Genomic DNA, 21,132 nt, shown 5'->3' on the forward strand with positions numbered 1-21,132 from the left:
CAATTAACGTTTTTGTGTAATTTGTTATTCATAACTGATGTCTACTACTGCCAGCTGACTAAATGTGAGAGAGAGAATTCTTACATACACAATACGTACACACATTGAGAGATGAGCTGACTTATATTAGAAAATATATCTTATCTTAGATAACAAATTATATTTCATTCAGAAATGAGTCACTCATCATATTACATGAGAAAATACAAAGAAAGATTTTTAAACTACCACATGAAGTATATTCAATAATTTTAATAATACCATACAGGTGTATTGCACTGCAAATTTCTTTGATTTAACAACAAAGTCATTTCTAGTTATATTTAATTTGTTTCATCTGAAATCACTATTTTTTCCTGTCTGCTTTGCAGAAATTATTCTGAGTAAGCCATGAGATCAACCAAAGTTTCAAGTGCCATTTGGACACTATTTCTGTCTTGCAAACCACATACTCGAATCTGCCATTTTCTACCATGGATAGCATTATGAAAATACTGCTCTAACTGAAATGAAACAATAAATGAATAAAAAGGAGATTTTTTTTCCTTCACTTCATATCAAGTAATGATACATAAATATGATTTAAAATATCACTTAATGAATAGCAATTTTCTCTAATACAGAAGCCAGAAATAGTATGGTTTGTCAATTTGGACATTACTTTTGTCTTGCAAACCACATACTCAAATCTGTCATTTTCTCCCATGAGTAGCATTATGAAAATACTGCCTACATGCAACTTATTTCAGGATTCTGGATAGATGGACTTTACTGAAAAAAAAATCTATCAGTTTACTTATGTTTTTTACAATAGATTTTTTATTACATTATAAAATCAATTATATATTATATTAATTGAGGGTATAATATATGGTGATTCAATGATTAAGGATATGGAGAACAGAATGCCTGAGGAGCATTTGTTTAGTGGAACAGTGGAGAGACTGACTTTAGCAATAAAGAGAAGGCACATTGTAGAAAAGAGGATCATGATGGTGGGCACAAATGACCTGAGAGGTAGTATTAATCAGATGACAACAGATTTAAGAACTATGTTAAATATCATGAAGAAGAAAATTGTCAAAGGGAGGATAGTGAATGTGCTGCCTCGTTTTAACTATGAGTTACATAGAAGAGCAGTAATAATGAATGATATGATTGCTAGAGTGTGCAGAAAAAGAGGTCTGAAATATGTTGTTCGAAGTGTGTTTGATGGCAAAAGAGAGCTGTATCCAAAAGATGAGTTGCATTTGAACATGGACGGTCATAAGTGTTTGAAAAGGATGCGATTTTCTGAGCAAGTTGAAGTATTTGGGCAGGGAAACTAAAATTGATATGATTGAGAGTAAGGAAGAGGCTTATGTAGGGAATGTGTTTTAAGTGATCCTTTTATCGTGGAATAATTTGGAGAATAGAGCAGATAAAATCAGTATCTTAATATTATATTAAATGATAAAATCAGGACTATTATGAATAGTCCCATACTGATTTTTGTTATAATTATTAATTCTAATTTACACCTTATATACATTCTAGGGAACTACTAGAATGTATATAAGGTGTAAATATAAGGTGTAAAGGTGGTTTGAGAACTAAGGGGAATTTTTGTATATTAATGCAAGAAGCATTTGAAATAAAGAGTTTTTGGCATTAGTCAGTACAATCTCGCCAAAAATTATAGGCATTAGTGAAACTTGGCTGACAGCAGTGGTTACTAGAATTGAATGTGACGGGTATAGTATTTTCAGGGAGGATAGAGAAGATAGAACAAGGGGGAAGAGTAGTAGTGATGATAGCTGAAGAAATATAGTCAAAAAAAAAAAAGGATATCAAGATAATAGGCATGTGAATGGGAGGTAATTATTTGATATCTGGTGTGAGATAGTGATCAATGGAACAAAATATCCAGTTGGTTGCTGCTAGAGACCAGAGGTATAAGGGGTGATATAGAAGACATGCATCAGCAAATCAATGCAGGTAGAGTAATTATTATGGGTTATTTTAACTATGAAGAGATAGACTGAAAAGATCATGTGGTAAGAAGGAAATGGAATTCGTACACATTCTAAAAGATAATTACTTGAAACAGCATATAACTGAAGGGATTCATAGATGCAGAAGACCTATATTCATAAGTGTCACATCACAACCATTGCATTCTCAGTTTCCAAAAAAACTAGGTTTTCTCTTTTGCTCACGATGCTACTTCACCTCTAAACAGCTGTTAACATTATACAAATCACAAATCTGTCCAGCTATCAAATACTGCTCTCACATAAAAGCTCCCTCAAAATGCTACTCAATACAGAGGAGAGCAATTAGACTGATAAATGACCCATCTTTCACCAACTTACTCTTCTCGCTTTCACACAGATGCTTGTCTCTGCAATTTGTATATTCTATAAATATTTCCATGGAATGTTCATCTGAAACAGTGCCACCCAACATTCTTTCGCAGTACACCTTGAAACCCACAGAACAAGTTTCTTTTCCTGCTACTGCAGTACTGTGGAACAGTCTATGCCCTGACGTATTTCCCAACCCACTATAGATTGACCAGCCAACCTTGTATATGGGCCCAATATTAAAAAAAAAGTGTCCATGTTACCTCCAATTGGTGAGAGTGATCATGCAGTATTGACTTGGGAGGTTGCAAAATTTGTGGATTTTTCTTTTGCTCTTAAGAGAAAACAAGGTAGTTGTCTTTGTGAACTACAGGGTAAGCGATCATAAGAAGCTTCAGAAGCAGTTTACAGTTTCTTGTGCCATCCCATGGCACAAGAAATTGCAAGAGAAAGATGTTAGTAGTGCATGGGAGATAGTCAGTGGGTATCTGAAGGAAGCACTATCAGAACGTATTCCCAAGATCAGGAGAATCAATTAGGTAGACAGATGGATGAGTGGTAGTATCCAGCATGGTAAGGAAGGCTAAATCAGATTATGCAAAGACCTCAGCCAAGCATGTCAAAGAGAATTCCAAATAATTCTTTTGTTACATGACTTTGGAAGGTTAACTTTAGTGGGTGCTGAAGGTAGAGATAATAATAGTTACTGATTGACCATTTTTCAAAAGTCTATCACCCAAGTGAGGACATTTTTGTGTCTTATGATACATGTTCCAAGAAGCAATATGGAGCAATGTCTTATATATGATACATGTTCCAAGAAGCAATATGGAGCAATGTCTTATATAATTGGCTATCCAGCCACGCTTTATTCTCTGCCAATTAGTCCATTACTTGTTAGCACTCCGATATTATCATATCTAACATTTTACTCTGCTAAGGCACTTCTGATAGAATCAATCTGTCTAGACCAGGGGTTCCCAACCCTATGCCCGCAGGCACCATGGTGCCTTTCAACCAATTTGTGTGTGTGCCTGCCGCTGTTCAACCATGTAGTTTGAAATAATCATGCAACAATTCATGGCATGCTATATGACGCATGACAAGTATTAAACACATACAATGTAAAGTAGACATGCATTCAAGGTTGTTCATTCCAGTTTAAGAACTGGAATATCATCATATTCTCCTAATTATGAAGCACTGGCCAATGATCACACTAACTTATATATTTAAATTTTTATATAATGTAAACTTTTAAGATAAAACATTTGATTATAATGTAAACTTTGTATGTATTCATTTACCAAACGAATTCAAAAAATTTGCTTGAAAAAATAGATGGTGCCCGTCACCCTATCGGTATTTTAGAATGTGCTCTAGGAAACAAAAAAGTTGGGAACCGCTGGTCTAGACCTTGGTCCTCCTTTCGGTCTTTTCCTACTATCTTGGCATCAAACACTTGTTTTGCTAACCATTCCTCTCTCATTCTGTTTAAGTGACCATACTACAGGAGATTAGCTCTGCTCAATGTTCTTTAATGCATTGTCAAGGTCCTTGCTAATATTTTAATTTCTAATATGATTCTGCCATTGATCTCACTGTTCAGGCCCTTAATTTTCTCAGACCTCTCATACTGGGGTTTCAAGGTATTCAGCAAGTGTTTTATTTCTATCCTAACTTCCAGATCCATAATTAAAACTGGTTTGTATATTGTTAGTTTGGGATTTTGGCTAATTTCTCTTTTATTCAACTGGCTACCCTCAATACCAGCTTGGTTTATCCTGTTGGCTATTTCCAGATTTAACTTGTCATCGTCACTAAAACCTGTGCCTAAATAGCTGAAATATTTTACAGGTACTCCATCGATAATGCAGCCGAAGTTTTCTATGTTCCTGCAATATATTCATAGTCTTTTTATTGCCAATTTTCATGCCAAATTGATTACAGCTGTAATTTAGTTTAAATAAAGAATCCTGGTGACTTGCATCGAATGCATTTAAAGTTCAAAATCATCTGCGATGATATCTCTGATTTCTAATACCATGTTTAATGCCACTTTCTTACATAATGTAATGCTCTTCAGAAAGATGACGAATAAGAGTGGAGATAATGTAAATCCTTATCTTACCTCTTATTTAACATTTAATCATCTTCCTGTATTTCTTTCAATTCTAATGTTGAAGGACGACAACATCAAATAGACTGGAACTTAACTTCAAATATCCATAAATGCTCTGATGAATTAGAAAGACATATCTTGGAATCCAAAGAAATAGCTCTCGACCCTACCCATCTAAACAGCAATCTCAGTTACAGCCTACCGATTCACATAGTGCTGTAATCCAGTTTTGCCGCACTCGTGATATCATTCACATGCAAAGTGCTTCATGCCAGAACTAACGCTTGAACTCAATTTCAAACACAACTACTACTTGTTCTAAACTCTGTGTTTGTCTAAAGTACAATATATTTTTAAGATCTTTTTTCCACGGTACTGTATTCACCTGACGAAGTCGGCATTTCCGATGAAACTAGTAGTGAAACCTTATTAAATATCTTATATTTTTTCTCGGTGTTTAAGTCAGTTAATAATCATAAACATATATATATCAGGGGCAAATATTCCAGGGGCTAGGTGTGCGGTGCTCATCCACGAAATATCAGTATCACCGATATTATATTTTTGCATTTATTCCCGTTAAAGAACTCCCCTAATTGTTTGCAGACTTTGCATGATTCCTAAAATTAAACACAATATACTATCACTTCATTGCCCTCTTCATGAGGATAACAAAGCATTAGTGTTTCATGAAGAGGGCACTTTTCGAAGCGTAAACATTGCATCTCATTCGTGTTAATAGTCTGGGTGTGCTTTCAAAATGCATACGCCTTTGAAAATATGTAAAGAGGGCACAGTGGGTCAAATTCTTAGCATTGTGTTTTTAAACCGCTGAGAAGGCGTGGCTAGGTGAGCTATCATTTTGGGCTCACCTAGCATCAGTGATTGGTTATTGTGTCAAGCAATCCAACTGAACGTTGTCATGAGTTGAGCGCTTTCTGTATGATGGCTGTATTACAAACAAATGTTACACATTTTCTGGAACTGAAAATTTGAAAGCGGATTAGGAGAAAAAAGCCTAAATGTTTCTGTTGAGGTTGCAAAGTTTTTAATGGTATATAGGCATTTTTATTCTAGTCTTTGGAAACAACAGACAGTAAAAAATATCTCTTCCTGAATAAAAATGAATATTCTCTGTATTATAAGACATTGTTGATCTACAAAAAAATAAGAGCAGATGTGAGATTGATTAGACAGACGAACCACTGATACTAAAAAAAAAACCCCTAAGGAATGTAGGATTCCCGAACGTGTGGATAATTCTGATAATGATCGGATGTTATGTACTCAGAGTCTCAGTAAACAAAAGAAAATTCTTGGAAAATGGAACAAAATATACACAAACTAGAGAAATACACATAACATGGGCAACAAATTTAATGAAATGATTGGCTGCTCCATCAAACCATATTTATTCCAGCAATACTCTCTCTCTGTCTTCGTAAGTTTTATTTTATTTTATTTTTTTTAATTATGCCATCATAAATTCACTTATTGATGTCTAGACTTTATATAGGCTCATGCTATTCACTCTACCTAGCAACTTATAGGAGACACACATCACAAATGTTAATAATTTGTTTAGCATTAATGAAAGTATTTCTACTCACACTTATTCTTTCCTATTCTTACGTCTTATAAATGATGGTTCACATATTTTCATCTTTGAGTATATTCTTTCCTATTCTTACGTCTTATAAATGATGGTTCACATATTTTCATCTTTGAGTATTTCAAATATACCAACCAAATATAGCATTATCCTTCATTGTTGTTTTCTAATTAATCCTAAAACTGATTGTTCCCCCACTGCAGAAGTATTCAAAGTTATCTTGCAATTAACTGCATTGGACCAATTAAGATGAGCGCTGATGCGTTATACACTCTCAAAACTTTCATACATCGATAAAAATGCAATCATACAGTTGTGCTGCAGAGAGGGGGACAACATGGAACACCCCCGGATTGAGTAAAAAATTCCACAAATTATAACAGAAGTGATTGCGATATGTAACCTTACACCCTTGACCACGGGATGCTTTTTCTGTCTTAAAATTTTATTATGGGTTGGCCTGTTTCGGCTCATGGCCGGGGTAGCCATAGAAAAGTGTTTTATTGCAGCAATAAAGCATGTGTTCCTGTTTTTGATTCATCTTTTTCTGATTTGTGAAAAAAATGAACTCTTGTGAACAGCGACCAGTGTTCGTTTGCACTGTGTCTAGTGAATCACTGAGTGAAGTGTGAATTTATAGTGAAACAAATTTAAACAGAAAAATACATTTTTAAAAGATAAGTATGTAATTTAATATTATTTTACTTCTTAGTTTTATAATTTTTTTTGCTTTTAAACTGAAATAATTTGATTTACGATTTTGGGATTAATTAGTTGATTTGTAATAAAATATGCTGGTCAATTTTTTTATATATGAAATTGTGCTAAAAACTGTATTAATTCTGAATACTTTTTTTCCAAGAATTAAAGATCATTAAAATCGATGTAAAATGAAAATAATATATTTATAGTTGACATTGACAAATAATTACATAAAAAATGCTAAAAGGCATTTATTGGTGTAATTATTTAATTACATCAATAATTATAAAAATTTATTGATGTAATTATTTCTCTCCAAGCTTTGCCCTCCCCCCTGGAAAATTTTCTGCGGACGTCCATGCATACGATCAAATTGACGTGAAATTTGTAACGTGGGGTTGCATAACCCACACAATAGCACACCCAACCAATGCCACTGATATGTATATTTGTAATTTTAATTGGTTAAAATGTTTCAGATTTGTATCCATGATGGTACACTCAATTAAAAATCAGCATGCAGTTATATTCAGACTTATTCATTATATATTCAAATTAAAACTATTTACTGCAAATATATACAACAGATACAAATTCTGTATACTAAGTAATTCTCTTCATCTCTCAAAAGAGATCTGACTTCACATCCTCTATGAAATTAAAAGTAGTAAATTAATTTCTAACTTCTTAATACATACAAATAATAATTAAATGGCCATTCTAAGAATTACTCACTATGAGCTCAATAAAATTCTTTTACTCTCATAGTTAAAATACATTTGTCAGGAATAACAACAAATACTATACTAAACAAGCATTTAGCTGAGAATTCTGTGGTTTCACTTGGCCATATGAGAACATCCTTTGCAGCATTTAACTGTTTTTACCCATTCAAATTATCTCTTAAATACAATCAATGTTAAAAGGCCTTGACTAATATACTTGCAAATATCCTTGAACAACTCTTCCTTTCAATTTTCTGAAGTAGGCATGAAGAATAATCTCAAACAGGAATATTTAAGTGATCATTTCTAAATGCACTTCCAATAAAAGGAATTTTACTACAGATTTCATCTTGATGATCTAAAAATCCTACCCATGAGCAGTACAAGCAACTTGTACTGCTCATGGGTAGGAATGCTGATCACCTATTAATCTTTATACTTCCTCCACAACCTTTTCTTTATCTGCAACTTCTGCTTAATAATAATACTATTCATCCATCTTACTCCTACTTGATAGGAGTAATCTGGGTATACAGCCTGTACTGCTTTCCTTAAACACCCTTTGACAATCTTCCATGCACCTTCAAATTCTCATGACATAGCGCTGCTGAAAGCTTGTCAATCACCAGCCTTGTAATTTCACGTATACCCCTTAACAGAAAATTGCCCTTCTCACAAGTCAAGACCACATGACTCAGTGCCCCAAGTGGAGACAGTGTGATTAAATTGGTTATTGATATGATCTCTGATGCTATGACCAGATCCAATGCTCTTGAACTTCCTGTCCTTCCATTACATGCTGTCTCAGGTAATTATCTCTTAACTGTATAAACTCCATTTCCTTCCTTCCTTCTACCAATCTATGGTACCATAGTTAAACCCCCGCCCCCAATAATAATTACTCGGCCTTCACTCATCATGCAAATTTGCCACTGCATACCATCTACATTCTCCCTTATACCTCCTGGATTACAGCAGCAACCAATTACATATTTCATCCTGTTGATCTCTATCTTACACCAAACAGCCACAAATGAACTGCCCTCTGCATACCTGTTATCTTGAGGTACTTCTACTCTTTTTGGTTTCCACTCTTTGTCTATCATTAGCAACCCCCCCCCCCCAATTCTGTCCCCTCTGTTCTCCCCGAAAATACTGTATACCTTACATTCTATCCCTATAACTATATCATTCTTAGTCAATCAAGTCTCACTAATTCCTATAATTTTTGGCCAAGTTGTACTAACTAATGTCAAAAATTCTCACCCTTATTCTGAATACTTCTGACATTAGTGTATATAAACTGCAATATTCCTTTTCTCCCATAACTTTCCTGTGTGTGTGAGAATGAGCCCACTCTGTACACAGTTTATTTTCTAAGAACATTTAATCCTACATTCACAGTGATTATTGACTTTAGTACTATTGGCATCTATCATCTGCCTCCCTAGCAAATCCAATTTCCCCGTTTTTGGCAATTTACTCTATCCTTTATCAATAAATGTTCTAAATGCCATGTGCCCAATCCGAAGTGCAAATCATCACTTTTAAAAAAAATTCCTTCCTTTTATCAAACTTATCCCATACATTCATAAAATTAATATTCAGTTTCATTTCTTTACAAAAGTTTTTACATTATCTTGATATCATTCCATTTTCTATAATCGCTCTTCTCTTATCTGTTATCACTGTTATCATCAAGTCTTTCAAATCCTGTCTCACAGAAAATCTTTCGCTACATGGATCATTTGTTTCCACAATTACAATAATCTCACTCACTCTATCCCTCTGCAACTTCACAGCCTCAGTTACATCCCTAATCTTTGACTCTGGATAACATACTTTAATGAACTCTACCATCTTTCACGCACTTAATTTCTTCCTTTTAATCTTCATGCCCCTTATACCCACTGCTGCTTGTTTTTGTTCCTGTTCTTCTCTACCATTCTTTCGTACATCACTCAGTAATCTTCATGCGTTTCTGCACTTTTCATTCCATGCACTCACTCAATCCATTACTAGATAATTTGTCATTCTCAACCCCCCCCCCCCCACACACACACCAATACCTTCTATTCCATAAAAAATATCAAAATATATTGGAATGCTGCAAGATAAGCTATACAAATTGGTCAGTTCAAAATTATAAAATATATTCCAGTTATCAAAATGTCAGTTCCTTTGTCACAGGAGAACATGTACAGCACAATATACTCCCCATGCCTCTATCAGTTACATTAGGGTAAGGACGTATAAAGAAGGCAAACTTCCTCTAAGACTGATTGCACTTAAATGTGATGTCTTGATGTTCACTTAAACTTGAAACAGTAGACAAACCAGATGTATCATCATATATCTCATGAATATACTTCGGTGCTTATATGAGTCAAAACAGTAGAAGATGCAAAATGGTCTGCATGATCTTTTATTACTACCATGGCATCAGGTACAAGAAGTGATAACATTTTCATCCTGTGTATCTATAATAAGTAATCTGGATTGACATCTGTTATAACTACAGAATAAATGGTAGATTCTGATGACTTTTCAAAACTAGAAAATAAAGGATTATTGTCATCAAGACCCAAGGTTTTGACTGACGCATCAGAAACTGACAATGCACTGGTATGCATAGATTCACCTAACAGCTGGTCTTCGGCAACCAGGTCAAGATTGCTTGAAAGCTGATATAGATGACCATAGTCACAGGAAAGTCTGACTCCTTATCCTTTAATGATACCAATTCACTATGACACTGTCACTTGAGTTCAAATGATGTTTTCAAATATTCACCTAGTTTAATTCTACTAAGGGGGATGGAAATCAGCATTTCAAGAAACTGAACCCCTGACAACTTCTGCCTAACATCACTTATATCAAACAGTGATGACTCACTGTCTGATATAAGATGACTTAATTCCTAATAGCATTTGGCTTTTTGTAACATTGTGATCTATGTCCATCACTTTTTGATGATTTCCCTCATCAACACTTACTTATCTGTGTCTCCATAGTTGGCTGCAGTTTTCTTTGGCCAGTATGATATATTCAATTTCCCTTCTTCCTGATGATCATTACCTGCAGCTCCTTGCTGTATGCCTTTCACAGTATCATAGTACTTACTAGCAACTTCCAAAAAATCTTTAATTTTTGACAATCTGCAGCCTTTAACAATGACTGCATATGCTATAGAGTATTAAAACAAGAACATAATTTCTTGCCGTTTATAATTTTATTTATAACTCGGTGGTAAAAACTTTCTACTGCTGCTTGATTTTTTCCAGCACTGATTTAATAGGACTTCACTCCAACAGTTGGTTTTCTTCAGGTACTCTGACTCTCTCCTCATAAACAAAAAATCAACTTCAAATGTTTTTGGTAGTAGCATGTAAAGGTACTGTAAGCGTAATAAATAAACAGAAATTTAGTAATCTGTAGAGTTTCATGCCACTGTCACCCTAAATAAACTTAAGTGTCTGGGTAGAAAGCTGATAAGAGTAACAAAATAATAATAAATAATGCTCTAACAAATTTGGTACAAAAATCAGAAAATGAGCAGGAAACAGCTGTATTCTAACTGGTATCATTATACAACATTTAGTTAATTAGGCACAATCGATATTTGTATGTAAGACAGCATTCAAACCAATTTGAATATAAAAATGGAGATTTGGGTTTAGAAAAAACTGTGGATCATATAGAGATCAATGGCAAAAATCATATACCAAATAAAAAATGAATATGAAACATTCACAAAACAAGCGTTTTGTTTGTTGGGAAGAGATTTTTACTCTCTCCCCTTCTGAAGATGCAATCTTTTATTTTTATTACACCATCTGTAAATTACTCCTATGATTCCAAGTAGTCTAACTATTAAATGTCCACGTGGTTAGCCTAGTGACTTTGCGCTTCGCAACTATATGCCTGGGGAAGGAGTGTCCTAGGTTCGATTCCTGTAGATGTGAGGAACTTAAGGATCATCCTCAGCCATAACCAAGTTAGCTGGTCTTGGGCATGGACATCAAGGTTTTTTCTGCAAGCAGGCAAACCGGCCTCGTGAACACACACACGGATTACAATCAGGAATACTGACCCAGCCATAGGCCTTATTCGTCAGCTATGACGGTTTTGAGCCCGGATAAAATTTGGGAGGATTGAGATGATGCCGTACCTGCCTGTAAAAAGGGACTCACGGCTGTTATATCATACGAAACAACTACTACTAACTATTAGCTTAAAAAAAAAAAAAAAGAAAAATCTGAAGCTAAACTGCATATCAAACTTGCACACATATTCATATTCCACAGAATATATGATATGTCCATGCAGGTTAGCTGAATGGTTATGCGCTCCACACCATATCTTTGGGGAAGGAGTGTCCTGCATTCGATTCTCATCGCTGATGTGAGGAGCTTAAGGATCTTTCTCAGACATCGCCAAGTTAGCCGATCTTGGGTGTGGACTGCAGGGTTTTTCTCCCAAGTTTATCTAGGGTTTTTCCTCCTGCAAAGCAGGCAAACCGGTCTTAAGAACACAACGCTTCACAGACAATTACATATAGTGGAGCATGGCGGTAACAACCCCACCTCATAGTGAGTTATGAAACCCAAAAATGGGAGGCCAAGGCCCTACATGGGGCTGTGGTACCATAGAAGAAGATATATATATGAGTTATCCTCCTAATTATCCTTAATAATCATTTTACTCAGTGCGAAACTGAGTCTTCAGACATCCTTATAACAAAAAGAACAATATCTTTAATTTACAAAAAAAGCTCCCACAAATATATACAACTGACATAAAATCAATATAACATATCTGCACAAGCATCAAAATATTTCAGATCACAATATGAAACAGCATGAAACCAGTTTTTCTATAGTACGTACTTTAATTACATAATCTGGACAAAATTCTAAGATTTGAAAACTCTCTCTTGAAATCACAAAAATTAACACAAACTGCTTTTTCCTATATAACAGGAACATAAATCAGTTAAATTTTTCCCAAATCCTAGATTACAGAATGCTGAAAGCGGCATATCTTGTTTTCGTTCAAAACACTTAATTTGCTTTCTAAATGAAAGTCACAGCAAGCTTCATTGAAAAAAATTACTAAAACTATCTTAACAGTTCAGTTACTTAAGAATGCATTTACTTTCTTATAGAAAGTGTCAACATACTTCACTGAATAAATAATGAAATCCATATTAACAGTTTCAAATCACAATGCAGACTAAGAATCTTAAATAAAATAAGTTCATAACTCATAAATAAACTTTAGTGATCCACTTGTATAAGAACTGGAAAGCAATAATGTTTCCTTCAAATTTTGACTGAATAACTCCCATATGGACTAATGACTACCATGATGACTACTTCATGCTTTTCTCTTCTTTTAAATGACCTCCACTCTCAGTCTTTCAATTTTTGGTACAACTGTATGAAACACACTGCTTTCCCAAAAAAAAAACAGAAGTCATGTGATATCAATCAGGTGACAGTCCAATGCAGAGATTATAAGAAAATAATATAATAATCAAGCTTGAAAAAAATAAAAATAGCCAAAATGTCACATATGATACAAAACATATAGTAATAAAACATAATAAAAATTAACAAAAGAGATGACAATAATAAACATAAAGCAAACACACAGGAGCATATATCACCCATAATATCACTCCCACTTATAAAGTGAAGAAATGATAAATAATTATAAATAATTAAGCAAACAATTCAATATACCTGTTTTGTGGAGAAGTAAAATATCAAGAGAATCCAAAACAGCCAAAGAAAGAGCAAAATCTTCAATATAAGAAATACAAGTAATATCATGAACATTAAAAGCAAGAAGAAAACCACATGCCAAAAAACCAAATATCTCGACAGTACACAGCCATGAAAAGCTAATCTGACTTTCTCAAATCACTGAAACTAACATATTATCCTTTCAGATACACCCATAGCAATGCCAGAAATACAGGCACCAAAAACCAAACATCAGTGGCCAAGGACTGCAGAAATACAACTTAAATCTATGAGATAGAAAAAAAGTTTACTCATCCAAGCTATCAGTCTACTTTATATCAATACTGTATCAATTTATATCAAAATGTATGCGGCAATACAGTTCATCACATACTCAGTTTGTGTTTTCTTTCATTTACTGTTCACAATGGAGGATGAATTTATATAAACTATCCATAAACAATAATTTAATAGGGAAGACAAATAATAAAATTTACAAAAAATAGAAAGTAGGTAGCACATGATGTTAAGCAAGATTCACTTTTCACAATGCAATCATGCAACAATTATCTTGCAAAGAGTTGTCTTTGCAAGACAATTGTTTTTAAATTAATAGTATTATAAAAGAATCTATGTTATGTACAATTTTCACACATTCGATTACACCAGGGTTTCCCACACTGTGTTCCGTGGAAGGTGAATAAGTGTTCCGCGAGAAGTTCTCCTGGAATTTGTCATTTTAGTTTTCTAAGCATTATTCATGAATAAATATTTTATAGTGGAAATATTCTGAGGAGAATAATATTCGTGAATATGCCGAAAAGCTCAGACCCAGAACGCCTAATAATATCTGTGTAGCAAAAGTTAGTGACCAAGCGGCATGTTTTTAAACATGGAAATATTCATGAATTATCGTTAATTTTCACACATTGAAATATTTCAACAATCACGAAGGGTCAAAGCTGTATAACTGAGAGGAGACTTCCACATAGCCTTTAAAGGAATGTGGAGAACCGACCAGGGCTTCTGACCTAATGTCCAATCCTCACCTTCTCATGGTGCACCCTGTTGGGTATCTTCCTGGATACTGAACGAACGAGGATGGGCTGGCAATTTGGGATTTAGCCGACCAAATTGTATTCTTATTGGTTAAACCAAAATATAAAAAAATGATGGTACGACATGACAAAATTTCATTAAGGCTGTGGCGTCGCCCGGTTAAACAAGGCCCCCATTGTTTTCGCCAGGGAACCAGGGCGAACAGCGAAAAGTCAGCTAATGGAACAAATCTGAAAACAAACCCCAACTCAACATCACCAGAGTTAAAGATCGGTACTATCAACATAAGAAGCCTGAATGGCAAAGAAATGGAGCTAGCTGAGGAATTAGATAAGTACCAGATCGACATAATAGGGGTGACTGAAACAAAAAAGACAAAAACTGGTGAGATCTTTCTGAGCAATAAATACAAAATGTTATATTCAGGCAATGATAATCGAGGAAAAGGAGGAGGAGCCATAGTATTCAACACAAAATACGAGGCTAATCTTCTTGAATGGCAGACAGTCTCAAGTAGAGTAATGTGGGCAAATATGAGAATGGGGAACTGGACAATGAGACTTATTTGTGCCTATGGTCCCACAGAAGGTTCTACTAAGATAGAAGTGGAGGAATTTTTTGAGGCTTTAAAAAAAGCAACTGACACAATGAAAAAGGAAAAATTGGTCCTTGTTGGGGATCTAAATAGCAGAGTAGATTAGGAAATGATTGAGACAAACAAAAATATTTTGGGAAAATTTGGAGAAAAGAGCAAAGCTAATAATAATGGCAAGAACCTGTTGGATTTCTGCTCAGGGCATGGACTGGTTATTACTAACACCATGTTCCAACATAAAACTGTGCACAAATTCACATGGAGAGAAGAGGCAAGGAATAAGAAAAGTCTCACTGACTATGTTATTGTTGATAGTGATGTTTTCTCATTGGTGCAGGACACTAGAGTGTACAGAGGAAATGAAATTGGAAGTGATCATTATTTAGTCTTGAGCAGGATAAAATTGAATTTCATATTGAAAAGAATAACATGTAAGAAAGTTTTAAAGCAAATAAAAGTTGAGCAGCTCTCAGATGTGAATTGTAGACTAAAATACACAAAGATTATTGAAGAAAAAATGAAAGAGTTTGAGAACAGGAATCAAACCTTGGAGATTCAGTGGCAAACTGAAGGAAACATTGATTGATTCTGCCAGAGAGGCATGTGGTGAGGTTGTCTGAAAGGATAAAAAAATCAGAACTCCCTGGTGGGCACAGGAAGTTAATATCAAAAGTTCCTGTCAAATAAGTCACCTTGTTCTCTTAGAGAATACAGAGACAAATGCAAGAATGCTAAACACTGTGTAAAACTAGCTAAACAAAAGTCATGGGAGGACTTTGGCAAGAATATAGAAAATAAATATCAAGAAGGTGGCAAAATATTCTGGAGGTTGTTGAAGAAGCTTAGAAATGGAGGAAAGAGTGCTGTAAAAGGAGTTAGAGATGATAAAGGTGACATAAAAACTGGAATAAAAGATATACTTGAAGTATGGAGTAATTACTTTGAAAAACTGCTAAATGAAACAAGCAGTGATGACAGCGCAGTGGTAAAAAACACTGACCAGGCATGCAGTCAGGAATACATATCCATACTTTAGTAGTTAAAAAAGAAGTAGAAAAACCCATCAAAGGCTTGAAATGTGGAAAGGCAGCAGTAGATGATATTCGGTGGTATAAGAGTGGTATAATAGCTGAAGTATGGTGGTATAAGAGTCTTACAGTGGCTGCACTGCATAGTTCAGAAAGCCTGGACAGAGGGACGAATTCCCGATGACTGGAGTAGAGCTCTCGTAGTACCCATATATAAAAAGGGAAATAAAACTGCATGTGAGAATTACAGAGGTATTTCCCTACTGAGTGTTCCTGGCAAGATCTATGCAAGTATACTTGAGAAACGGTTGAGAAGAATTGTGGAAGAAAAGCTTGGTGAAGAACAAGCTGGATTCAGGCCAAATAGATGCTGTCAGGATCAGATCTTCACTTTACGACAAGTAGTAGAGAAAGCATGGGAATATAACAGAGATCTGTATTTAAGTTTTGTCGATTTGGAAAAGGCATATGACAAGGTGCCAAGAGAGAAGCTATTCAATAGGCTACAGCTATATGGTGTCAATGGGGCATTATATCAAGCAATACGTAGTCTTTATTTGAGTTGTAAGTCAGCAGTTAGAATTGAAGGAAGTACAGGAAGATGGTTTAATGTTAAATCTGGTGTGAGACAAGGATGTACATTATCCCCTGTGTTATTCATTATCTATATGGATCACATTATGAAGGAAAGTGGTATTAAACATGATATCAAAATTGGAGATGTTAATGTCAGCTCTCTGCTTTATGTGGATGATGTTATACTTCTAAATAAATCTGCTACAAGTCTGCAAGATTCTCTGACTAAATTGAATAGCTGTTGTAATAGATATGGTATGAAGGTCTGCAATAAAAAGACAAAGACAATGAAAATAGGCAGAATCATTGAAAATGTCAACTGTGTTGTGAATCGAGAACCTGTGGAACAAGTGAAACATTTCGGCTACTTAGGCACGATTTTTACTGAAGACGGTAAATTAAATATAGAAATAGACAACAGAATCAGCAAAGCTGGTATGGTAGGAAGTCAATTGAATAAAATCATATGGAAATTAGTCAGAACACTAAATTAGCTGTATACAAGACAGTGTTCAAACCAGTTTTAACTAATGGATCTGAGAGCTGGGTCAGAAGTAAAACACTTGACCAAAGACGAGAGACCACAGATATGAGAGTCCTGAGAAAGATTATAGGCATGAACAAATGGCATCAATGGCAATATTATATTAAAAACGAGGATATTAGGAAAGAACTTGACATTGTCAGCATCCAGGAATGCATTAGCAGAGCTAATCTCAGGTGGTATGGTCACTTAAATAGAATGGGAGAGGAAAGATTAGCAAAACAAGTGTTCTCTGCCAGGTTGGCAGGAAAACGACCCAGAGGAAGACCAAGTTATAGGTGGATTGATACAGTACAAAGTGCCTTAGACGATAGAAATATAAGATCTGATAATGTTGGAGTCTTAACAAGTAACAGACTGATTTGGAGGAAAATTGTAGATAGGAAGTTAGTAATGATGTAATTTTTTTCATGTAGTACTATCATATCCTGTATGAGGGTAACATGGCAGGAATTTGATGATGATGAGGAGGAAAGAGAATTCCACTGTTTATGACCAATCATAAAAATTGCCTGCAAGCCGATTACAGCAATGGGCGGCATATCCTCTGTTCTCAAAACTGAAAGAAATAACATCTGTTACAAATGTTAGTGTCCAATCAGCAAGGAGATATAAAGAAAATTTTTCCACTGAAATTGAAGATCAAGGTAGTCTGTATCTGTTTCTCAAATATAGTAATACTGAATACTTTCTTCGCAAGTTCATGTTGTAGGGTGAACGTTTCTAAACCTTAGTGCCATGATTTTTTAAAAGTAATAGGCCTGCATATTTGAATATGAATAAGAGACAAGGAACTTTAATTTTTTATATTAAGAAATCTCTTATTGAAGGTGTTTGTGACGCAACAGATAGTGAGTCATCCACCACCACCACCAGCCTACAAAGCGATATCCAGGATATACAAAAGGATGGGAAACTACCAGCACACAGGAGAAAAAGTCTGCATTCACTCATAAGTGCTTATAATAATATTATAAATTTTTGGTGATCAGAATGGGATATGTCAATGAAAATCAGCACAAATTAATTTAATGATGTTTATGTTTAATTGATGTTTAATTAATTATTAATTAATGCATTACAAAATAACCAAGGTGTTCCGTGAAAATTTCAGGATTTGTGAAGTGTGCCGTCGTAAGAAAAGTTTGGGAAACGCTGGATTACGCTATGTTAATTAATGTGGTAGTTGTGAAAATAAGCTTAGGACAATAATATGTTACAATTGCACACCTACATAAGGGGTTAAGGTGTTGGAATAATAAGATATATAAATCTACTACAGCATTTAATTAAATTGAATTTTATTAAATTTAATTAAATGGTTGACCTGATATTAATAGACCAGAAATGGAGAACCTCAGTTCAACAGTGCAGATCATTCCAAGGAGCTGATATTGATTCGGACCACAGCTTAGTGATTGCGAATATAAGACTACAACTGAAACAGAAGTACAAAGGAAAGTTCCAAAAAGCTAGAGACATCTCAAAACTAAATGAAGACAGGCTAAGAACAGCATATCAGAACATATTGGAAACTAAGCTTAAGACCCCAAGTGAAAAACAAAATATAAATACAAGAGCAGAACGACTGACTACAGTGCTAAAAAAAAGCAGTAGAGGAAGTAATTCCTGAAAGAGAAAAGATCAACAAGAAATGGATAACTCAGGAAACCCTAAAATTCGTACAAGAGAAAAGAAACTAAAAAGAGATAATTCAGAGGCAGCAGATGAGTTATGCCGTCAAAAATGTAATGAAGTACGGAAAGCAGCAAGATTTGATAAAGCCAAATGGTTGGAGGACCAGTGCAAAGACATTGAACAGTACTATGGAGAACACAAAACTAGAGAGGTCTACAAACTTATAAGAAATATCAATAGGAAGTGGCAAACAAGATCAGTAGCAGTCAAGGATGAAAATGGTAAAGTATTGATGGACAACACAGAAATCATACACAGATGGACAAGATATTGCAGTGAACTATATAAAAATCAACTAAATGATACTGCAACAGAAGTAATCAAAGAACTAAAAGCAATCTCTCCACCAGCAGAGATCTTTGAAAATGACATCTTGGAAGAGGAGGTGAATAAGGCTATAAAACATCTCAAGAACAACAAGAGTCCTGGAGATGAAAACATAATAGGCGAGATGCTAAAATACGGGGGAGAATCAGTTGTAAAAGAAATGCATAAGCTGTGTAATGAAATATGGAGATCAGGGTATGCCCCCAGAGAGTGGAAAAATTCGGTCTTGGTTTTTCTTCATAAGAAAGGCAGTGCTTTAGAATTCGCCAATTACAGAACTATTGCATTAATGAGTCATCTTGGCAAAGTGCTGATGAAAATACTAACAGAACGCCTGAAAGGGCACATGGAGGTACATCTTCTGGATGAGCAAGCCGGATTTCAACAAGATCGAAGTACAGTGCAACAAATACTCGCACTAAGACTAATAGCAGAGAAAGCTTGAAGAAAGAACAAAAATATGTATTGCTGTTTCGTGGACTTCCAAAAAGCATTTGATAATATTGACCAAAATATAACATGGGCTGTCTTGGAATCCTATGGTGTGGACAATAAATTGATCCACCTGCTGAAAGATATAAACAGCCAAGCACAAGCAAAAATCAGAATAGCAGGTGAGACTGGAGATTGGTTTGCCACAAGACAAAGGGGATCCAATATCACCAATCATCTTCATCGCACATCTGGGAAGAACACTAGATAAGATTAAAGAAGAAGGTAGAGGCATTTCAATAAATGGCATGAGAATAAACTACCTCTGCTTTGCAGATGACATCGTCCTGATTGAAGAAGACACAGCAAGGCTGGAACAGACATTGCAAACACTATACACAGAAAGAAAAAGATATGGACTAAATGTCAACTTTGAAAAAACTAAAACAATGATATTCGGGCAACAGGAGTTACTGAACAGAGTTATGATAGACAGATTTCAACTGGAAAATGTGGAACACTTTACATATATTGGATGACACATGACTTGGATCCCAAAAAAGAGAGAAAAATTAGAATAGCCAAAGCAACAACTATTTTAAAAGCCATGGACAAAATATAGAAGAGCCGAGCTATAAAGATGCAAACTAAACTGCACATTGTAGAAACCTGTATCTTCAGCAGCATGCTCTATTGATGTGAGGCCTGGGTACTCCTGAGATAATCTGAAAGGAGGATATTGGCATTTGAGAGGAAGTGCTATAGAAATATCTTGAGAATAAGCTGGATACAGAAAGTGAACAATGAGGACATCTACAGATACAACCAAAAGAAAACCTGATCCAGAAAATAATCAAAAGGAAACTACGTCTATTTGGCCATATATGTAGAATGAATGATGAGAGAAAATTAAAAACATTGCTGTTTGGAATGATTGAAGGAAAGAACAAAAGAGGAAGACTAAACAGAGAATGGGGCGATGATATCGTCAAATGGCGCTGAAACTCTATACACAAACTGAGTCATCTTGCACAAAATAGAATGCAATGAAAGTATCATATCAAGATGGCAGCAGAAACCTATGGGTACTGGACCCATGGTTGTTGATGATGATGACAATTTTAAGTTTTGTGTTTATAATAACAGTTCATTTTGTTAATGAAATATTGCGGAAAAAAAGTGCAATTATTATTATTTTTGTAAATAATACTGCATATTACATATGTTGTGTATATGTACAGTTGACCCTTGAAGAACGCAGGTTTGAACTGCATAGGTCCACTTATGCGAATTTTTTAAAATAATATATTGGAAATTTGTTTCTAGAGATTGACAATTTGGAAAAATTCACAGACGAACCGCATAGCTTAGAAATATTGAAAAAATTAAGAAAACATTAGATACGTCATGAATGCATAATAGTCTATTTTATCATTTGCTACCATAAAATATACACAAATCTATTATAAAAAAAAGTTAAAATTGATTAAAACTTATACACACAAACACTTACAGACTGCACATGGCCATTTGCAGTCAAGAGAAATGTAAACAAATTTAAACATGCAGTATTAAATCATAACTGCATAAAATAACTGTTAATTAGTTAGAATAAAA

The 21,132-nt window shown here is 34.7% G+C and overlaps 1 protein-coding gene across 2 annotated transcripts in view; it reads right to left on the bottom strand.

Annotated features, from left to right (window-relative positions):
• Nucleotides 1-232: 232 nt before the first annotated feature.
• LOC150100637 (ADP-ribosylation factor-like protein 15) overlaps nt 233-21,132 on the bottom strand; it is a 98,863-nt gene continuing 77,963 nt past the window's right edge. Inside the window, exon 5 of one of the 2 annotated variants that reach the window (XM_090401484.1) lies at nt 233-503. In XM_090401484.1, coding sequence (XP_090257610.1) covers nt 375-503 — 129 coding nt within the window. In that variant the 3' untranslated portion in view covers nt 233-374. The remainder of the gene's footprint in view (nt 504-21,132) is intronic. The other variant, XM_090401485.1, reaches the window with a different exon arrangement.

The sequence above is a fragment of the Typopeltis vanoorti genome, chromosome 12 (genome assembly GCF_054136105.1).
Source record: "Typopeltis vanoorti isolate ZY-2024b chromosome 12, IOZ_Tvanoo_1.0, whole genome shotgun sequence".
NCBI lineage: Eukaryota > Metazoa > Arthropoda > Arachnida > Uropygi > Thelyphonidae > Typopeltis > Typopeltis vanoorti.